This window comes from Teleopsis dalmanni, chromosome X (assembly GCF_002237135.1).
Source record: "Teleopsis dalmanni isolate 2A chromosome X, ASM223713v2, whole genome shotgun sequence".
NCBI classification, from domain to species: domain Eukaryota; kingdom Metazoa; phylum Arthropoda; class Insecta; order Diptera; family Diopsidae; genus Teleopsis; species Teleopsis dalmanni.
In genome coordinates, this window is record NC_051848.1 from 51,156,079 (window position 1) to 51,177,732 (window position 21,654).

Sequence of the window (21,654 nt, forward strand, 5' to 3'; positions counted from 1 at the left end):
TATTTTGTTAGAGAAATTTTATCTCATTTGGTAAAGAAGACATGAAAACCAATATATTTTGAGATTTTTCTGAGGATTTGACAGATGTTGATTGGCATTAATATAAAAAGTGTTGATTTAGAATTCCAACACACAGTTTTAACAACTTTTCGAATACTCTACCGTATAATAATCGGTATATATCATAGAAATTATGTTCCCAAGGAAACTACCATCTGATTCCTATGAGCAATGAAGTCTACATACATTAATAAATTTTTAATTAAGTCAAATTAAATTAAATTATTAGTTAAAAATATATAGTATATAGAACACAACTTATCTGAAAGAAAACTTTTTACTTTACAAAAGAGGATGCAATTTAACTGATTCAGATGTTTTCAATTGACATCTTATATGTGCCATCCCAAAAAACCAGCAGTAATATTAAGAGTAAAACCAGCATTACCAGCATGTTTTCATATATTTTCTTTATGAATTATGTGGTGAATAGATCTATACTAAATTTTTGAACATTCTACAAATACCTTAAATCGATATTTATCTTAATCAAATTCTTCTAACATAAATATGAATAGTACTGTTAGGGATCATGTACCTTCTTTCACATTTTGAATTGTTCATATTTTATTTCATAACTAAAACATATCTTTCAGACATAAACCAAAATTTCACATAAAATTTTTTATTCAAATTTTTTTCATCCTAAAACTATCTTATATCTAAATAAATACTTAATACTAATACATCATCACATCTGGTTAGTGGTCCAATAACTCCACCTTGTATCCTATAAACACAAATATAAGATATTTAATTGAAAATTAAACCGAAATCACTTACGCACATGGGATACCTGGCTTGGAAAACAGATGATACTCTTCCGATTCTTCAACCTAAATTATAAAATCAATTTATTAGTTAACGATTAAAATTAAAAATTAAAAGTTTACTTACGATTTAAAGAACGCGAACCATTTCAGAACAGTTTCCAGTGTACCTCCATGGGACCAGTAATAGGTTTACGTTTTCAGTTGAACAATATAGTACTTTTAGTATCAGGTGGTGTACCAAAATGGAATTTTGGACATTTCGACAAGTTCATTGGTATATCTAATCAATTTTTGTCACGTCTGGTAGGTGAGAATGAGCAAATAATTTTTGCTAAATTGTTAGACAAAAAGAATATATTATGAAGTTAGAGACTCTGATTTTATTTAATAAACTGTTCTTTATTGAATATACTATACCTCTTTCCTTAATATCTCTAAGTATTTGGATCAAATGATGGACATCTAATAGAGAAGAAACGCATTTATGATATATTTTAAATTCTATAATATCTCTATATATATATATTGATTATGGTTTTTTAAAAAAGTTCATCCTTTAGAAGAACAATCTTATTTCCTCTAAGCTACGACTATATATATATTAATGCTATTTGGCTCTTAAGATACCGGATTTTAAAGTTGTAAATTTATCGCTATTGCTAATTTCCGTGTCCACTATTGTTTGTATGTTAATTTTTAACTTTGCCTCGATGAGCAACTATATAAGTTACTATATGTTATGTTGACATATAGATCAGAAGAAAAAAATACTCAGAATGGTAGAGTTTATAAAAATCTGTTATACATTTGAACGCTTCAAAAATCGTTAACGTCCAACAGAGTCTTGTACAATAATTAGATTGCAGATGGACAAAAAATTAATCGTAGGAATGAAATGAATTAATCTTACCTTAATGTCTTAACGTTATATAGTATACAACTTTTTCAATCAAATGAGAGCACCAAATTAGACAAATAATATGCGTATCTAGCTGCGTGAAAAAGATAAGTCCGTGAAGAAGTGAACCGCCTAACATAAAACAATTTGAAGAGAAATGTAAATATTCATCATGGAATAATAGAATTTCATTATTTATAATTATTGAAATTATTATTGGTAACTTACCGACTTACTCATACAATGCTGATGTATAAATTTTTATAATCTTTTGGTCTCCTCCTTCTTGATTTACTGAAAGAAAAACCAGATCAATTGACGTTCATAGAATGAGAATGAGAATTCGGACTTACCATAACTTTAGAGCTGTTATGCAAGCAATTGAATTTTGACATTCATTTTCATCAAAATGAGTGAAAATTCGTAATGAACATTTTGAATAATTTGCATGTATATTTTAAATTTTGATTAAATTAAACTAACTTCCTAACCTACATGTCTACCTACTTAACCTAAACTCTTAACCTAATCAATTTTGTATACAATGTCTAAGCCAAAAAAATTTATGAAAAACTAAAAAATCTATTTGGGATATCAAAATTATTTAAATTTCATGGCCAGATTAGTTAAATTTTGATTATAATATTTAAAAGCTTTATATTTTGACATTTAGATTTAGAGAAAAAATATTTTTTTAAAAAAATAAAAATATATGGTTTTCTTTGTGAGCAGCGGTTTTGATTAGATTGACAGAGTACCCATACCTGATTTCTAACTACTTTCTATGTTCTCCATGATCTATTCAACTTTATAGAACATATTCACCATTATTAGTGAAGGCCTACACTGAATTCTGTATATTAAGGGAAATATGTTAAAACTGTTGTTTGTACACCAAGTTTCTTAAAAACTTTGCGGGGCACCAACTATTTAATAACAGCAGAACTACAACTTCAAACTCAATCTTAATACATCATCTATTACATATTTATATATCATAAGTTAACGTTAGTAAAATATTGTGTCTTAAAGCATCCGGAATTAATCATGAACAACGATGAACACTAGAGATACTTGAATAGAATGTGTTCTCCCATTACGAACATAGATGACAGTGGTCATTTCGTGTTCTTGCGCCATTTGGAGAACGGTTTGCTTTTAATAGTTACTTGAATGGGTTATAAAATAGTATCAACTGAAACTGCATAGGGTATATGTAGACTTGCGACTGTGGACTAAACATTTCTGAAACGCAAGAACATACAAGATAAGACTTGGACATATAAAGATGATAAAAGAAATCATCAGGAGAGGTTTAAGGTTTTATATTTGAGTACTATAAATAGTTTGACATAATAAAATGATACAAATTTAAATACTAGCGAAAAATATTTATTTTGAAATGAAAATAATTTAATAGTGAAATTTAACTTAAAAAATAATTTTAAATGATTTTTGTGTATGACGAACCAGTAATAATTTTTTAGACCAACAAATTTTGATTCTTCAAATATTTGGACATACCAAACTCCTGAGCTCCTTACTGTAGATGTGAGTTGCTCCTTATCTTTTTTATATACTTACATATTGATGGATGAGAAACCTCAATTTAGGACGCCACCAGACTGCTCCAAAGGACCTAGGGGTGTCTTGTCGATCACAAAGCTGACCGATCTGACGGACCTTTGATTTCTATTAGTTTAGTAATCTTTCATGAAGCAATCCCAATATCTTAGTTTGCCAAACGAATAAACTCCAGAAAGTGTAGATGGTCGAATAGTTTGGCTATGATCTAGTAACGCTCTCTTGTTCGGCAAGGAGTCTGCTTGTCAGCAACACGTTAAATTTAGCACCTGACCTTACCTCAACAATTCTGGATAAGGCATTGTGGGATCTATATGTTTACCTTGAAAAATACCTTTAAATGTATTGTAAGTATAATGGATTGATAATAATTTTATTTTTCAAGCAAGCTTCGATTTTTGAAATATTTGGATATACCAAATCAAGTCAAATTTTTTTACAATATTAATTATTTAGTTTTAAGTTCGTTTCGGAAATTTCCTTATCTAAATTTTTACTGTGTTGTATTTTCCACTGTAAGTAACTTTTCATAGATTTTCATTAGATTGTAAATAAAAATAAAATAATGTTTTTTATTTAATTTATAGACTTTAAGTGAAATCGGTCACAAAAAATATAAATGTAAGTTTTTAAAATACTTTGATTTGTAAAAAATTTTATTTTTATTATTACTACTTTAAACTTAGTATTCGTATCTTACTCTAACTCTAAAGTTTAGTCAAGTTCAGATTCGACCAATCTATTCTAAAGCTGTACGTAGTATCGTATATAAATCAAATTATCAATTCAAATTTGAGAAATTAATCTTAGTTGCGGTGGGTTTATTGGCTCATAGGGAGAGCAATACAAACTCGGAAATAATAGGTTTTCACAACCCTTGTAAATTCCAGCGTAAGCCAATAAGTCCACTAATATTTTTGTCATCCAGAATTTTTTTTAAATGTTTTCGATGTTTATTTGTTACTAAGTATTGAGCGTCCTTCCTGTTCGTGTTGCTTCATGCTCATTGCTTTAGTACTCAGAATGACGTGTTTGTTAAGAATTAAAAAATCGCATTGTCCATAGAGGCATTAATCTTTAACTATAGGTGATTCGATGTTACAAAAGGCTACAATTAATATATTCAAATCAGATATAATTGATGACTTTTATATGTCACCAAGTTACTTTCCAAACCTTTTGTCTGCGTTTATATAAATTCGTGCACTCAGAAATCTTTTAATGAATATGTTTTTCTACAATGGTAGAAGGTTTGGTAGTTGGTCTATGCATGCAGAATCTCATCTTATTGTATTGTAAATTTAAAATAATAATTATACTTCGCAATCTTTCGGATCAAGTGTGCTATCCCTAGCGAAAGACTCCTGACTAACACTGAATATATATTTTTATTTTTCAATTAACGTATATAACAGCAGCATATTTTTTTTTTAACTAGTGACTGTTCCGATATCCAATTAAGTCTTTAGATTGTATTAAGCTTTTGACATTAGTCTAAGGGATCGCATACATAGTCGAAATATTGGGTGTTTCCCAATATTTCGCCTTCACAAACTTGTTTGCTCCTTCGTCACAAATGCAATCCTTGTTTCAATTTATTTAGATAACTGTTACCTTGTTTTTATTCCCTTATTCAGATATGATAATCTTTACAACTTTATGTCAATCCTTCGTTATTAGTAGCTATTTCACCTATTTTCCCCATTAAGGTATTTACATTTCCATAAATGATGTGTTATTTCCAGTTGATAAATATATGTGGTACAGCACATTAAGAAACCATGTCATAATCTTTATATATTAGATGTCAAATATATAAAAATTTATAATTGCTATTTGCAGGAGTTTTCCTTCCCATCCAACAAATATTATTCAAAACTATTAAATATTATCAACAACAAAAAAAAAGTGTAAGTTATTTAAAATATAAGCAACGTTTTTATACAATGTAAGACCCTATTTTATTATTTCTGTAGAGCTGCTAAGATAAACATTTCAGTTCGGTGGATAATTTAAGAAAATCGAAGAGTGGCAAAACAAAGCTCGACTAAGGTAAGTTCTAACAATTGTTTTGAAAGAAATTTTTAAGAGAAGTAGTAAAATAACATAAAATAATAAAATGAGATTTTTCTGAGAATTTGACAGATGTTGATTGGCATTAATATAGAAAATGTTGATTTAGAATTCCAACACACAGTTTTAACAACTTTTCGAATACTCTACCGATGTAATAATCGGTATATATCATAGAAATTATGTTCCCAAGGAAACTACCATCTGATTCCTATCAGCAATGAAGTCTGCATACATTAATAAATTTTTAATTAAGTCAAATAAAATTAAATTATTAGTTAAAAATATATAGTATATAGAACACAACTTATCTGAAAAACAATCTTTAAAAATGAGATTCGTCCCAGTCATTTTTTTTATTTCTGATCCATTGATCCATTGAAGTTTAGTATATGTTGTGTTATTTATATATGCAATCATTATATGTTACTGATATCTTATCTTTGAAGAGAGGAGGAAAAATGTTGAGAAAATTTCAGATCCAATTATTTAAATTTTTGTCACATAGCCATTTTGAATATCACGAAATATGCATCACCAATTGTCTTTAAAAGACCTAATGGTATTATTTTCATACGGCAAGTGTACGGAATCGAACGCTATCATATATAAACCGCGAAACCGTGTGTTAATATAAATTATTTTGATATTTTATTTATTTGTTAATGTTTTTAATATTTTCAGGCATTTCTTTCCTCTACTTCATCCGAGACCATTTACAAAATTTAGAGATGTCGATGAATTTGAAAATAGGACTTAATGTGCAGGAACCAATGTCTCTTAATAAATATAAACCTATGGAAAAGTTAAATTTAGATTCAAAAGAAGAATTGTACCTTTTTGTAAAAAATATGACAACATATAACTAATTAAGAAGAACGAATTAATTAGAACGAATTAATTAGAAGGAAAAAAGCAATACTCAGTTTGATGTCTGCGATATGATCAGCAAGAAAGAAAAAAGTAATCCTATTAGAGCACTAAAGGATTGTAAATCTCATTTATATGAGTTCAAAACTCAATACAGAAATTGCGGATCAGGAAAAGACTTCTTTAGCTGTATTAAAAAACGATGCAAGATATCTTACGTATAAGACTTTTATTATACGATATCTGGAGACATTGGAACAAGCGCTTCCTAAAGTCGTAGAAAAATATCCTGGACTTATTCAGTACATTAAAGCCCAAGACGAGTTTCTTAAATTATTCTGCGAACAAGTGCAAATATTTTGAAATGTAAGTTAAATGTCAAGTTTCAAATTTCGTAGTTAAATAATGGTTGTGGTAAGCTTTCATTTTAATTTTAGAAAAACAACTTAAAAAAATATATATCATCGAACTGAATCTTTATAAACACTATTTAATAAGGTGGGATAATTTTTTTTGTTTAAGTTTTATGCACATACTTGGGTTTGTTTATAGGTAAGTGTAGATGCCATTCCATTCAACATCTATTCAAAATGAGAACACTCTTACATAGTTAGAATGTTATCTTTCTATTTGACAAAACTAGTTTGTACTTGGAGAAATAAATTAAATACGAATAAGAACATGATTAGAGTATAGAAAGATTTATCAGAATAGTTCTTTCTCTTCGAGGAAGTCGTCTTTCTTTCTTGGAAATCTTCTTTAGTGACGGCGTGATTTTTACATATCAATTTAAAAGCAAGTAAGACATGCAGGCATCCGTCTTTGATTTCCCGCAGGGAATGGTTAGGCATTGTAGAATTTGATACAGATCTGGAGATCAAACCACGGCATTCCTCCTAAAGAAATGTATTGCTTCAGTTCATTTAGAAACTTAATGTATAACTGAAGAAAATTTTTGTTAAGAAAATTCCTTTTTCATCACTTTTTTTTAGTTACACTTATATTGTAATTAATTCGGAGTACAAGAACATTTCTCTATATAAGGACATATAATATCAAATAAATATACACTGATTATGGTGAAATCAATGAAAAAAACTTTAAATCAATATTTAAAAAAACTTTAAAAACAATTCCTTCAATATTCAAAAGCATCAAATGTGGGACGAATAACAAGTAAGTAAATCCATCTTTATTACTTGTTGATTATTATCTAATCTGGTTAAATATTATGTGAGTGATTGATTGTGTTGTGTTGTACGATTTGTGTGAAAATGGTTTTAGGTTGCTCTCTGCGGGAACCTGATCTCACGTTATAGTTTTAGACACATGGATCAGACACTATGACCCATCACCATTTCAATATTTCACTATGGTAGATGAATACAGCATAAATTAATTATATGATAGTACTTGTACAAATCTTCACTACCATATATATCTAGATGTAAATCCTTTTCCACAGATATGAGAATTTTTCTTAAATATGAGGTATGTTTTAGATGTTGAAGTAATTTGGAATTTTATGAGAATGAAATTTTAATATGGCTGTTATGCGTTTAGTATGTAGACTGCCTTTATGAAAGAGCAATTAGCAACTAAATGGGCACGTTTCTCCTTCCAAATCTTATTAAAACGATCATATAAAGCTGCAAAGTAATCGCTATTGTTTATTTCCTTCAATGAAAGGTGATGATCATAAGATACATTTTACCGCATATATTTAGAATATTTCGGTACGGGTTTACCCAGTGAAGGGGTACGTCTTGATCACAAATTCGTCTGGGTTGTGATACGATGTTATATTTCATTGGATATGGCTTGATAAAAACTTACCTGAGTAACTATTGTCTATGATATTTAATAATATTGTCCTTTACCGAAGAGATCTCTTCACTGTAACTTCTTTTTTTTGTTTGTCATGAATTCAAAGTAGCAAAAATATATTTTAAGAGACAAAATATCTTGTCTAATAGTTGTATTCAATTTTTATTATTTTTATTTTAGAAATTTTTGAAATGGAATGGAATCGCTTAACAAAGAAAAAAAATATTTAAAATATAACAAAATATCATTAAATAAAAAATTTATAAATGGATTAGATTCTATACTGATACTGATTGGATTTAATCAAACGGCACAATCATATACATTTTTTTTGGTTACATAAACGTTTTGAAACTAATAAGAACTAAATGTAGTCTTTTCGGTGAACCCGATCCCGAAACCGTATTGCTTAATAAGGAATAAGGAATAAGGAATACAACAATAATGTTCACTAGTTGAAGACTAAAAACTCTAAATCAAAGCTTATAAAGCAACCGCAACAATTCACGAAAAAATCAGATAAGGATCGAATAAAAAGTGAGTAAATCAATCTACATTTTCGCTGAACTAAAAAAATGTATAATTAATTATTTTATTGGTTACTTATATTGTATGTGTATTGTTGCCTGGCTTCTGAAAAAGTGATTACAGACCTCCTGTTATAACGCGATATCTTCATTTTCGCGGATTTAAGTAACCAGTGTTCCATGATTAGACTATATTTAATGATGACATCTTGAAAAATTTAAATTTTAATTCTTCCCACTGAATTAAAGCTGTACCACATTGGCTAAATGAACTCTGTGTGTGAATATGTTCTTTCTTGATTCCATCGTTCACCTACATTAATAAGAAATATTTATTTCTGTTTATGACTTCTAAGATTGCAGATTGCTAAATCATCACCAACCTATTCTAGTTTAAACGATTAAAGATGAAGTCAATTCTCACAGTTAAATATTAATCAGTATTTGATTCGTTCGTCTGAAGTTAGTCTGTAGTTAATACAATTTTCAATCTGTAGCATTAGTAATTAAGAGCTCGTAATCAATCGCTCATTTTTACTTTTTCATAAGTTTGAAACCTTTGATGTAAAATAACACCCCTGAGTCATTACACGCGCAATAGACCAAAATATAAGGTGTTGTATATAAAAGGTATTCTCATATCTATATAGTCAATTTCACGTCCAATTAAATTGTTAATCATGAGGTTGTAGTGATCAGAATTGAAGTTTGTCTGATCAACAACACTGCCAGATCAAACACCATACAGCGCCACACTGTGACTTTTTGTCGATGGATTTAAATCTAAATACTCCATATCCAAATTTAAGTTTGTCAAGTGAAGAAAATTCGATGCGGATTGTTTTTTCCATTTGTAATACAAGTTTATTCAGTTTTGACATAATAAGCGGTTATTAAAAGATCTATATAATGAAACATGCAATGCAGTTATAAGTTGGATATGAGTTCTGTTTGACAAATAACACTGACACAGTACTATAAAATGAAGAGTATACAGTAGATAATCCTTTGTGTGTCCAAATGATTCTTTATTCTTTTAAGGTCATCCAAAAAATTTGATTTGTTTAACTGTTTTATATGAATCTCTTTATTGTCTAATCGGTGCTCTCCTGTTCCAAATTAGTAACTACTAAACAAATTTTTCAGATTTAAAAACAGAAAATAGTAATTAAACGCTAACTTCGAGTTAAATGATGGATATTAAAGCAATTTGAAGTAAAATTCATGAAGTTTAACAATAGAAGCTACGTACATTTGCACGGCAAGGCATCAACTTGATGGAAGAACATACCTGACAAATTTAGAATATTTTAAACTTTTTTTTTGAATGGATGCCTTAGTTTTAAAAATTTACTTTATTTAAACCAATACCATTGGAGAATGGAATTGGTATATACCAACATTAATAATATTTAGTGTTTGTTTTAATAATGTCATTATAAATATTATCTTTCATTGTTTGTATATTATATTGTCGAATACTTACATCCAAATTGTACTTGTACCGGAACTAAGGGCAATATATTTATGTTGAAGTTAATGTGAAGAAACTCTAATATATATCAAAGTATTTATTGAAATTTTCAATATTCCGAAAAACTCTTTATGAATTTGAATGTCCCACAAAAGTGCCTTACAAATGTTTGAAAGTACGGTTAGTACCAAACTATTTGAAGACATACCATATTTATATAATCAAATAATATTCAAATATATATGGACATGTATTTTCGATTTTTTCTTTTTATTTATGTTAAAATGATATTTAGATAACGACGCCTAAAAATGTATTGAACATCCATGCTTTACCGTTGGAGGAATGTACGAGTGCATTTATTATAACGAGAAAGCCAGTCTTGTTGATAACAATGGGTCAATGGATCATTGTCGAGTTTCTCCAAATATCTTATAAAGGACATAATCGCTTTTAACATTGATTGCAGTTTCGCGGACTTCATCGTCGAGGCTATCACCTGCCAATTACTGAGGTTGGGACTTCTGGAAATGCAAAAGCACATACGAAATAAAAATGTGTTTAATATCAAAAATAATTAAACCGAAAGATGTCAGGGTGTATACGTGAGTATAGGACTTTAATATATATTAAATAGAATTTATTATCATTTAACATTTTTAATAATATTATTAGAAAAGAATTTAATATAATAATTTTAAACAATTTTTGAGAACACAATTCGTAAATTGCATATTTTTCGATTTGTTTGTAGTTATCTATTCTATATTATTAATTTTAAAATATGTATTTCATATTCATTTGACAACTTTTCTAATAATATAACAGCTTCATTGCTTCCCGATCCAACTGATTGGCTCTATTTGCAGGTTTAACTGGAGCTGCGATCTATTTAGTGTAGTTATTTTTGAACTTAGCTTACTCGATTGTCGTTTTTGACTACAGTAGACAAACCATTTGCCTGAAAGGTAATATATAATCTCAATATAACTTATTATGCTGAAGCCATACATTAAAGACATTATGCCACCAAAACGATCTGTAAAGAGAATACTATTTAAATTTATTTTAAAGAAATAGTTTTATTAATGTTCAAAACACAAACATGTGTATATATATCTCAATCCATGACCTATTGTCATAAATAATTCAAATTGGTGCATGAAAAGAAACACATTATGAGAATATGGACAGAGATCAATTTTCAATACTCACCCAGATACATGGTGTTAAAGAAAAATCTACTTGAAAAGGAATAACTCTTCATAAAATGTTTCATCTGTATTACTAATTAAAAGAGTTTGGAACTAATGCTGATTTAAATACGATTTTTTTTAAGTTTTGGCGAAATTTTGGAATATCTCATAAAGCTCAAAATTACACAGATTTTTTTAAATTGACCTCTGAAATGTCAAACCACTTTTTTCGACGAAAATACCATGACAGTGCTCCAGTTTATAAGGTGTATAAGCACCTTATAAATGTGTATTGGTTCATTTTTATAGAAAATATAGACGACAGTTTTTGACTAAATGTTTAATGAAGTAGACTTTTCTATGGCACCCTATATTCCATAAAGTATTATTGATAGCATATTTATATATACGACGAAAGTTAATTGATATGTGCTTATGATACTGAGATTGTTTACATATCAAGTATAAGTTGATCAATTTACTCACTTAATAGGACAACCCAGCTGCTAACAACATTCGTTTCAGTAGCCTGAGCAAAGCGTTTTGCAAAAAACAATTTAATCACGGCTAGAGGTTGATCATTGTTTAAGTCCTTGCTGCAAATATTTATGATAATGGAATTTAAAATTTGATTAAATCTTATGCACATAATAGCACTTACAGTAGACCATGACTGTAGCTTGTTCCGTAACGCGACACAACTCTTCGTAATGGTAGATCGTTGACAGATACATCGAAGTTAACACCTTTGCATGTGGGCAAACAGTGAGCACAACTGTTCGTTGTAGACTTAGATTGACTACTCTGGTTATCCACATAATCAAAATAGTTAAAATTATACCACAGCTTTTTCCACTTGGTTAAACAAGGTACATCCAAAAGGTTACATACGCTCGCATTAATAATGTACGTTGGCCAAGGTGCATTTACACATCCACAGTAGTCTACCATGCTTTTCATACGGCAAATTAATAAGCATTCATCCAGTGAGTAATATGACCTGAAACGTCATAAATATACGTAGATACTATCGGAACGATATAAATGATAAGATTGCTTTTTAAATAGATTGTAATTTGTACTGAATTTCGTGGTGGGTTTGTTACAATGTATTCTCTCTGACCTTACCTCATCCGATTTAATCGATCCCCTTTAGCAACATGACTCTCATTTAATTAACTTTTATTAATAATTTGTAGTGACCGAAAAGCTTCCGGAAATTTTAAATAAAACGCAAAATTCTTAATCTTCATCAATATTTATTTTATCTCCTTCAAAATATGCTCCATTAGAAGCCGATACACAAATGCCAACGTTTCTTCCAATCATCAAAACATTTTTTATAGGCGCTTTCCGGTATGGCTTTGAGTTCCCTCTGCGAATTCTGTTTTACGTCTTCTATGGATTCAAAACGCGTTCCTCTGAGTGGTAATTTGAGGTTGGGAAACAGGAAAAAGTCACACGGTGCAAGATCAGGTGAATACGGTGGCTGTTCGATGGTATTTATTGAATGTTTGGCCTTAAAATCGTTGATAATGTTGAACAAATTGAGGTGAATCGGAACAAGCCGGGCGTTGACACGTCGCATACACAAATTGTCCACCAAAATCAAACGAGCCATCTCACGACCGATGCCTAGCTCTCGTGCTATCTCTCTAACACTCACATGAGGATTTTTGAACACGATTTCCTTTGCCTTTTCAATGTTTTCGTCGGTGGTAGAGGTCGAAGGTCGTCCAGAACGCGGCATGTCTTCGACGGTCGTACGACAGTCCTGAAAGGCTTTGTACCACTCATAAACTTGAGTTTTCGATAAAACTGATTCCCCATAAGCCTTTTGTAGCATTCGCAACGATTCTGCACACGAAATTTCGTTCGAAAAACAAAATTTGATGCAAACTCTTTGTTCAATATTTTTTTCCATTGTTTTTTTCGCAACGCACTACTGAGGTGAACTGGTTTCAACAGCTGCCGTAAACGAACTGTCCGACACGATCAGCGCTCATTTTTGGATCAGAATAAGGACAGTGCTGCCAAACTACATAAACTTAAAATATCGAAAAATATACAGCGCGCGAATTTTAAATGAGAACCTCCGAAAACTTTTCGGTCACAATGTATATCTATATTTTACATAGTCTTGGTTTTTCATCGGAAGTTAGTTATTCATCTAAATGATTCTGCCATTCAAGCAGCAGGGTTGGATATTTGCTCCGTAGTTTACTCTTTAGTATTCGTAGTCTACTTTTTCTTTCTGTGAAATTTCTGTCTACACTACCCAGCTAGTACATATCAAGTCACATACATTACAATATCCACCTTAAATCACAAAGAAACAAACCAATAAATTGACCTAAATGTATTTTTCCCGTCAGATAGGTCATATAGGGAGACCTTAGATAAATTCTGTAGTAAGCTTTTAGGTCAGACAAAAATTGAAAACTTGTTAATCTTCTGCTCTATTACCACATTTACCATAGATTCTTATTTTCTTAAATGTCAATCTTAACTCCAATATTTAAAACATTTAACTTCTTAAATATATATATACGGACTTCTGAAACTATGTATTAAATAACATTTTATATTATTTTTTAGAATTAAAATGAATTCCTACTGATACATAAGGACCAATACAAAAGTTTTTTAAAAAAAAAAAATACTTGGGGGTCCATTTTGTTTTACATAAATGGACTTCGGACATCCGAAGTATGGATCAAACAGTTTCAATGAATGAGAGTGATAAAAACGAATCAATGTTTATAGAGGCAATCATGTTAATTACTGTAATAGGCGATGCAATAAACAGATTAAGCTAATAGAGCTTTGAAATCAGACTTAGATACTGATGCCTTATGACTTAAGGAATGTGATCATCAGACTCAAGGCGGTTCAATTCAAACACGAAACAATGTTTAAGTATCATCCTTTACGAAATGTTTTCTATTCAATTACTATTAAAACACCACTAACTTTTCCTAAACAAGATGGAATCGTTGGGATTGTCAATCCATTCTGATCGAAAAATTTAAAGTGAATCTGACATTAATGAACAAATCAAGCAAATCTAATGTCAAAGAAAATGCCAAAGAAAATGTAATCCAATATTTGGTAAAGCAGTTTGAAAATTTAAATCAAAATTCCAAATTAGTACAAAGTTAATAAATAATAGAAACTACAAAAACTGTGATGTTACTTGTACCCCATCATTAGCATTATCATTATTTAATCATTATCTTATTTGCTTATTGCTTATTTTTATATCGTATGTATCGTATATCGTATATTTTACTGGACTTCGGAGAGCACCCTTTGATGCATCCATTTAACATATATCTCTTAAGACTTGTGAAGATATATGAGTGCAATTCATTTCCGATATAAAAAGACAATACCATTTTACTGTGAATTAGTGCTAAAGAACTGCATTTTTTTATTTATTTAGGAACACATATTACACGTTAGCAGTTTTTAAGTCAATTCTTTATAGAAATCCATATTTTTTATTTTTTTTAATGTATGAACTAGCTTTTCAATAAAAAGAGTATTTAATTTGAATTGTCTTCGTACGATTTTTTTTGCAATTTTGACAACTATTAATTAATTTGGTTTAATCTTCTTTATAGAGTCTGTAAAAGTATGTACTACAAAAATGACTATTTCATCAGAAAATAATAGTGAGACTTACAGTGGATACAGATCGATTGTTTATAGTAAATATACAATAAAATAGGATTCATAATACTATACTATATTGAGGTACTCCCGTTAAGCTTTCATGATATTTGGATTATTAATCTCAATGTTTGTTTAGGAGTTTTTGAGATAAAACTTGATATGCCAAAAGCAGTGATGTTCTTGCGAAAGTCAAGGAACGATGGAATCCAATGTTTGTTTGTTTAAATGCGCAGATTGGATATATTTAACAAATTTCTGCATAAACTAGTTTTCTGTTTTCTGTTATTGGCAAGAATCTTTTAATAATTGTTTTTGAATTAACTTCAAATTTCTTTTTATTTTTTCCATTATTCCGTTGACGTAATGGTTTAACTGAGTGCCAAAGAGCTTGTTCACGTATGCAATATTTGGTGTTAAGATGCTATGTCATACAGAGGGTCATATAATAAAAAATACCGTTTAAGCGAACGTTTAAGCGAAAATATCCACCAAAATCGGAAAGCATAAAGAAGAAGCTGTCAATTTTGCACGGCGATAATATACCTTTGTAGAGAACTGCAGTTATAATCGAATATGATGCTTAAAACTCAAGAAATACAGTCGATAAAAAACAGTACTTATCAGTTTTGGCTCTGTAAATCTTTTTTCAAAACTAAAATCACCTCTCCCTGGAAAACGTTTTAAAGCAAAAACTCAGGCGATCTAATATATATTTTTCACATAGACATTTTTTTCCAAATTACTTTCCTTCTCAATCCATGTGAAGATTCTTAAAGATTCTTTTTAAAACCAAACTATAGGAAGCAACTGTTTTCAAAAATATTTGAAAAACTCGTTATTAGTCTAAAGTTTATAGTCTCTATCTACAGATATTAGAGTACAAAGTTTCCTGATTTTTCAAATTTTGTGATAGCAATTCAATATTTAGTTTATTCAATATTTAGTTTAGTTTATTGAATTTATTATAAATATCTAAAATATCACAAGTTAAATGTATTTATACTTACTGGTTTAATACTTTTTCTCCTTCGTCAGGAAAGTAACAGTTACGTTTCTGTGGAGAAATTTTTCTTATAGAATTGCTGGATTCTAAAAATATAGGTTGAATTGGAATCTCAACAATTGAGTTATGGTTTACAAAAATTTCACCATTTTTTTTCGTTTGAATAAAATACTCTTTAGCTGGAAATATATAAAACTATCAAAAATATGTAATAGAATAATTAATTATTAATTTTAATATATAATTAAAAATATTTAATATAATTATTCACCTGAAAAACACTCATTGGAAATTCCGTATATGTAATATTTGAGTCCAGATCGCTTTGTAATACAAATTGGACACTATTAAGTACAGAATTTGTTTCAAATTTTATATTTTTATAGAATTCATCTCTATTGTGGGTGCTAAAAATAAAATAATTTACGAATGTTGTAGATTGCACACACACTATATTTTATTAAATTCTAAACCTAGAGATTTGAACTTATCGTACGCATTTTTTAAAATAACTGCTTAATTTTTGATTTGATGCTACTATCTTAATACTATTTGCTCCTTCTGAACAATCCCTGCAGACCGTCGCTATAATTTGGATACGTCTTTGTTGGAATATAGATCAAGTATTTCAAGTATCTGATATGGTTTGATGCTTTAGTGCTTATTGCAATTGCTATTCCTTGAGAATTCCTCCTGTTTTGGAGTTGAGTATTTTCATAGAATGAAAATTATAGGAAGTATAATCCTGAGAAATATTCTAAAAGTATTCTAATTATATTCAAATTATTATTCAGTTTCAAATTTTTAATTATAAACCTAAGTTTTTGAAAATACTCATGTTTAGTGTTTCAGCATCTCATTTCCTTCATTTTCCTTATCGTATTTTTCTCCACTTTCTCTAATATTTTTTACTTCAGTTTTCATCTGCACTTTTGAGACTTAAGTTTTTAAGAATTTCCATTTAATTTGCTCTGGTATAGCAATATCTAACTTTTCAGCATTTGTATATGAAACCTTTTTAAACAATGAAGTTCAATAAAAATTATTTTCAATATATTAAAATTAAAATTGAGTCTCAATTTAATAGGGGAGCGTCATTATCCTAACTTACAATATATCAAAATCAGGAAACTTTAAAATTTATATGGGTCATTCTTTTACAAACCGCACGGATTTTGGTAAAAATAACCTCATGATCTCCGATTTAGCTGAAAATTTTTTTATGAGCTTTTTTTGAGAGCTTTTTTATATAAGCTTTTTATGAGAATTGGCATTTTAGACTCATTTTTAAATGGCTATATATCAAGCTCTATAAATGGTAGGAATAATATTTCATTTTTACAGAAACAAGTGGCATACATACACGAAAAGCTAAAATTAATGATGAATGGAGTACATATAAAATCGAGATATAGCCATTTATATATGCATCTACAATGCCAATTCTCAAAACCTCATGGATCCATATCTCTTATACGAGAGAGATGCGGTTGTTCTTATTTTATGAAGAGAGCTGATAAAAAAATTGAAGATCATGAGGTCAAAAAGGTGTCCGATTTGTAAAAGAATGATCCATATATCTTTGTATGTAAAAAAAAATTTTGTTTATTATTGGATATGTTTACAGAAATTTTTATATAAGTTACTGTTTACTACTTGGGATAATTTATTATTTGATTAGACATTTTATACTGATTTTATACTGAAACCCTTATATTACACTGTTCAAATTATTATCGAAGAACGGTGCATATATGATGGATTATAGGTTTGGTCAGTGTAACGAGTTCTAAGGTAAAAGTCTTTATCAATTTATATAAAACTTTGATTCCTACTCACCTATAACCGTCTCTCATATAATTAAACATACAACATGGACTAGATGGCGTTAAGCTTTTTTGAAATAGATTATCAGTATCTGTTGGTGTTCCGAAAATCAAACTTCTTGGGACTAAATCTTTACAATTAGGTGCTAAATCGAGTAGTATGTCTCGTGAAGGATATGTTGTCGAGTTATACATAAATGTTAAGATGTTGTGTAATTTTTCCAGATGTCCATCCTCATCCAAATACTCATCAAATGGATGATTATAGAAAGCACCGAGTACTCTTAACTGTTCAATCATATCATCAATATTTGTTGCTAATAAGTCGGGTTGAAAAGCTTGTTGAGCGAAGAAACTATTAAAATAATAAAAATGATTGAAATGGTAAAGTATTAAAAAAAAATGTATAAAACTATTAAAGTATTTAAAAGATACATTGAGATTCTTATATTAAGTATTTAACAATTGGTGTGGTGTAACTATTTTATACTTTTCTCACTAAGCAAATTAATACTACTGCTGTAACGACACTTTTTCGTCGCTCTGTTTGCCGGGGTAATACTCAGGGGTTGGTCCTGGGTCGTTACAATAAATTTTTAAAGGATAAAGACAGTGTTTGATTTCAAGATTTATTTATTATTAAGTTGTCTTAAAACTAACAATGTTTATTCATTTATATTTGATATTTATAAAATTGTTATACCTGTTGTAGAAGAAAAGTTTACGGGTTATAGACGTTATTATCTATAGACGTGTTCACGCCTATATATATATATGGCTTAGTAAGTAGGCAAGGATCTAAAACGTGTTCACGCTTTATATTAGGTTTTAATAGCAGGATATGAACGTGTTCACGCTTATATTTGCTACTGGAGAGGATATAAACGTGTTCACGCTTATGTACGGTGGCTGTAGGAGGGATAAAACGTGTTCACGCTTTATATTAGGTTTTAATAGCAGGATATGAACGTGTTCACGCTTATATTTGCTACTGGGAAAGGATATAAACGTGTTCACGCTTATATACGGTGGCTGTAGGAGGGATATACAAATCAAAGGAAAATTTGTTATGTAAGTCTCTGTTTATACTTAGCTCTGCGACCGACTTTGTATGTTGTGTTTGACTGTCCAAGTCCCTGGTACGTTCTCTTGTCTTCGAAAGTTGATAACGAGCCTCTGTCTGCTTCTGAACACTTTGCGTGTTGATCACTGACTGCTTTCTTCTAGGTAAATGCGTCTTCTTATATACGCATCAGACCAAACTTTAACGTAGCGCAAAGCTTAGTTTACAGCTGGCTTGGATTTTTGACGTCGTTGCTGTTTTGCGCTTTCGCCGTAGTTAATATGCGCGCGCATCAATTTTTACACAAAGCTCTTTGCACAAAAGCTTTCTTTGACGTTTCTTCTGTTGTGCATTTGTTTTGTTTTGAAACGTGTTTAGCTTAGTGTCGGTAGTGGCAGTTTTAAATATTTATATTTATTTATTAAAAATAAGATAAATATATAAAATACAAACAAAAAAGAGTATAAGTTTAGATAATAAATAAATAAGGTAGGTACAATATTTATTTATTTGAATATATTTTGCATTCTTTTAAATTTTCAATGCAATCGTAGGTTTAATTCATTGTGATGCAGTTGCGTACATGCGGGGGTGGCTTTTAGTAAGTTATTTAATTTTAATATATTATATAAAAATTAACCAATTTTTATTTCAGGTATTAGCTGCACACTAGTTATATGTAGGTTGGAAATTATTACAAAATTTCCATCCTTACATTTCCCTCCTTCTCCGAGGAAAATTAATTTGCCACTATCTGCCTGCATGATTTCTGTGCCGTTTCTTTGGGCTCTTGAATATTTTGAAAAATTTATCTTGGTGTATACTAACAAGATCATAGTCCTTCTGCTGAAGTACATCTAAGTTATTCATCGGCTTCTGCAGTTTTTGGGTGCTGAATGGTTTTGGAATTTCTAGACTTAGTTCCTGTAATTGTATCAGAGGATTGTCTATCTTATCCTTCGGACGTGTGGAATCATTTTTTCCTTCTTCTGGCTGTTGCTTTCGTTGACTATCGTGGTTAATTGAAACTTGTTGCAATGATTGTGTCGGACTTGGGGTTCCTTGAGTCAATCGAACTCGTCTGGTATGATCTTTGATTACTGTAACCTTTTGTTGACCTTGTTGTGTTTCAATATCTTGAACTTGATGTTGTTCTACGTATCCTTGTGTATCTGGAATTTTAACTTGTGTTATATGGCGATTCCCCGTTGGATTGATTCTTTTTGGTTGATTAACTACCTGTGAATTTTTCTTGCTAGGACTTGGATCTTTGTGCCGTTGAATCTTTTGTTTTTGCGCTTTGATTACGCTTGGTTCTTTCTGTCGTTGTACTTTCTGTGTTTGAACTTGTAATATTTGATGATTTGGGGTGACTTGCTGTTGTTTAGATACTTCGAGATTTCCTTTGATAAATATAGGTTTTAACTGGTTTTGTAGTCCTTGTATTTCAACTGATACTATTTCACGGTTTGGTGTGACTCGCTGTTGTATAGATACTTTGGGATTTTGCTTGTTGGGTCTTGAATCTTGCTGTGGTTTGCACGCTTGGATTTGGAGCATACGTTTAAATTCTGTGGTTTGGTCCTGATTAAACGCTTTTAAGTTTTCTTTGAACGACGTGACACGTTGCGGTGTTTGGTGTACTGATACTTGCTTCGTTTGACTTTGAAATATTTCCTGATCTGGTGTAACTCGTGGTGGCTTAAATACTTCGGGATTCTTCTTTGTAAGTTTTGGGTTTACTTGTCGTAGTGTTTCTTGCATCTGTGAATTTCCTCTGATGGGCCTAATATTTTGTGATTCTTGCTTTGGTTCGCATGGTTGGACTTGCAGCATTTGTTGAACTTCTGTGACTTGGTTTCGATTGAATGGTTTTAGATTTCCTCTAACTGGCATGACATGTTGGATATTCTGCTGAGTTGATACTTGGTACATTTGATTTTGAAATACATATATCTTGATCTTGTGTGATTCGTGCTGTTACTTGCTTAGCTGGCGGCTGGTTGCGGTGCTGATTACTTCTCTGCTGGTTGAGAATAGGTGACTCGGAATTTGAACTGGGAATAAGTTTATCTTGTATCGGCATAGTAGGTACGCGTCTCACTGTATTTTCCCATAACATCGTTTGTGGATATTCAACTTCTATGCGACCAACTATCACTTCCTGTCGAACACCGCGTCGACTCATTTTATCCTGTTCTGCGCGAAGTTCTTCGAAGTCATCAGCTAATATTGTTAATTCTGTTAAGCTCGAAAAGTCTCGACGTTTGATGTACATTTGGTACTCTGTGCGCATGTTTCGGTATATTCGCTCCAATTGCGAATCTTGGTTCATGTCTGTGTGTCGCATAAGATATTTGATTTCCAGTACATAATCTTTAAAACTTTCTTGTTCCTTCTGAACTCGTGCTCGCACCTCGTCTTCTAATCTGTCGAAATACCTATGTGGAAGGAAAAATTTTAGAAAGTCCATCTTGAAGCTTGACCAGAGGTTCCAATGCTTATTGTTGTTGCGGTACCACATCAATGCTTTGTCTTCAAGCAGTATAGGCATCATTCTGGGAACTAAATTCACGTTGATGTCGTCAAGGTCTGCTACCTCTTCTATGCTTTCCACAAAATCTATTGGATCTATTCCTCCATTGTACTTTACAGACCATTTTCGTATCCGCTCCACGGTTTGTGCATACGATAAGTCCATGATGTGCTGCTTATGCGAACGTCTTGTATGTTTCTCTGTTGAACTGGCTTGAACGGATGAAAGTATTTAGATTTTATCTTTTGATCATGTTAGCTTGTGCC

The 21,654-nt window shown here is 30.4% G+C and overlaps 1 protein-coding gene and 2 long non-coding RNA genes across 3 annotated transcripts; 1 reads left to right on the forward strand and 2 right to left on the reverse strand.

Moving 5' to 3' along the window:
* Positions 1 to 669: 669 nt before the first annotated feature.
* LOC119689686 lies at positions 670 to 2,291 on the reverse strand. Its single transcript, XR_005253473.1, has 7 exons — positions 2,085 to 2,291; positions 1,960 to 2,025; positions 1,744 to 1,863; positions 1,251 to 1,295; positions 958 to 1,164; positions 844 to 896; positions 670 to 790 (listed from the first exon to the last, which is right to left on the reverse strand). It is a non-coding gene; the product is annotated as an uncharacterized LOC119689686 (long non-coding RNA).
* Positions 2,292 to 3,762: 1,471 nt separating this feature from the next.
* LOC119689473 lies at positions 3,763 to 9,996 on the forward strand. Its single transcript, XR_005253437.1, has 8 exons — positions 3,763 to 3,830; positions 3,903 to 3,936; positions 5,158 to 5,225; positions 5,292 to 5,367; positions 6,073 to 6,624; positions 7,251 to 7,434; positions 8,266 to 8,622; positions 9,759 to 9,996. It is a non-coding gene; the product is annotated as an uncharacterized LOC119689473 (long non-coding RNA).
* Positions 9,997 to 10,916: 920 nt separating this feature from the next.
* Positions 10,917 to 20,688, reverse strand: LOC119688403. The gene is made up of 7 exons (XM_038103082.1): positions 19,604 to 20,688; positions 17,803 to 18,144; positions 16,235 to 16,370; positions 15,968 to 16,158; positions 11,944 to 12,282; positions 11,769 to 11,878; positions 10,917 to 11,125 (listed from the first exon to the last, which is right to left on the reverse strand). Exons 1-7 carry the CDS (start codon positions 20,686 to 20,688, stop codon positions 10,917 to 10,919), a joined length of 2,412 nt encoding a protein of 803 aa, XP_037959010.1.
* Between the last annotated feature and the right edge of the window lie 966 nt (positions 20,689 to 21,654).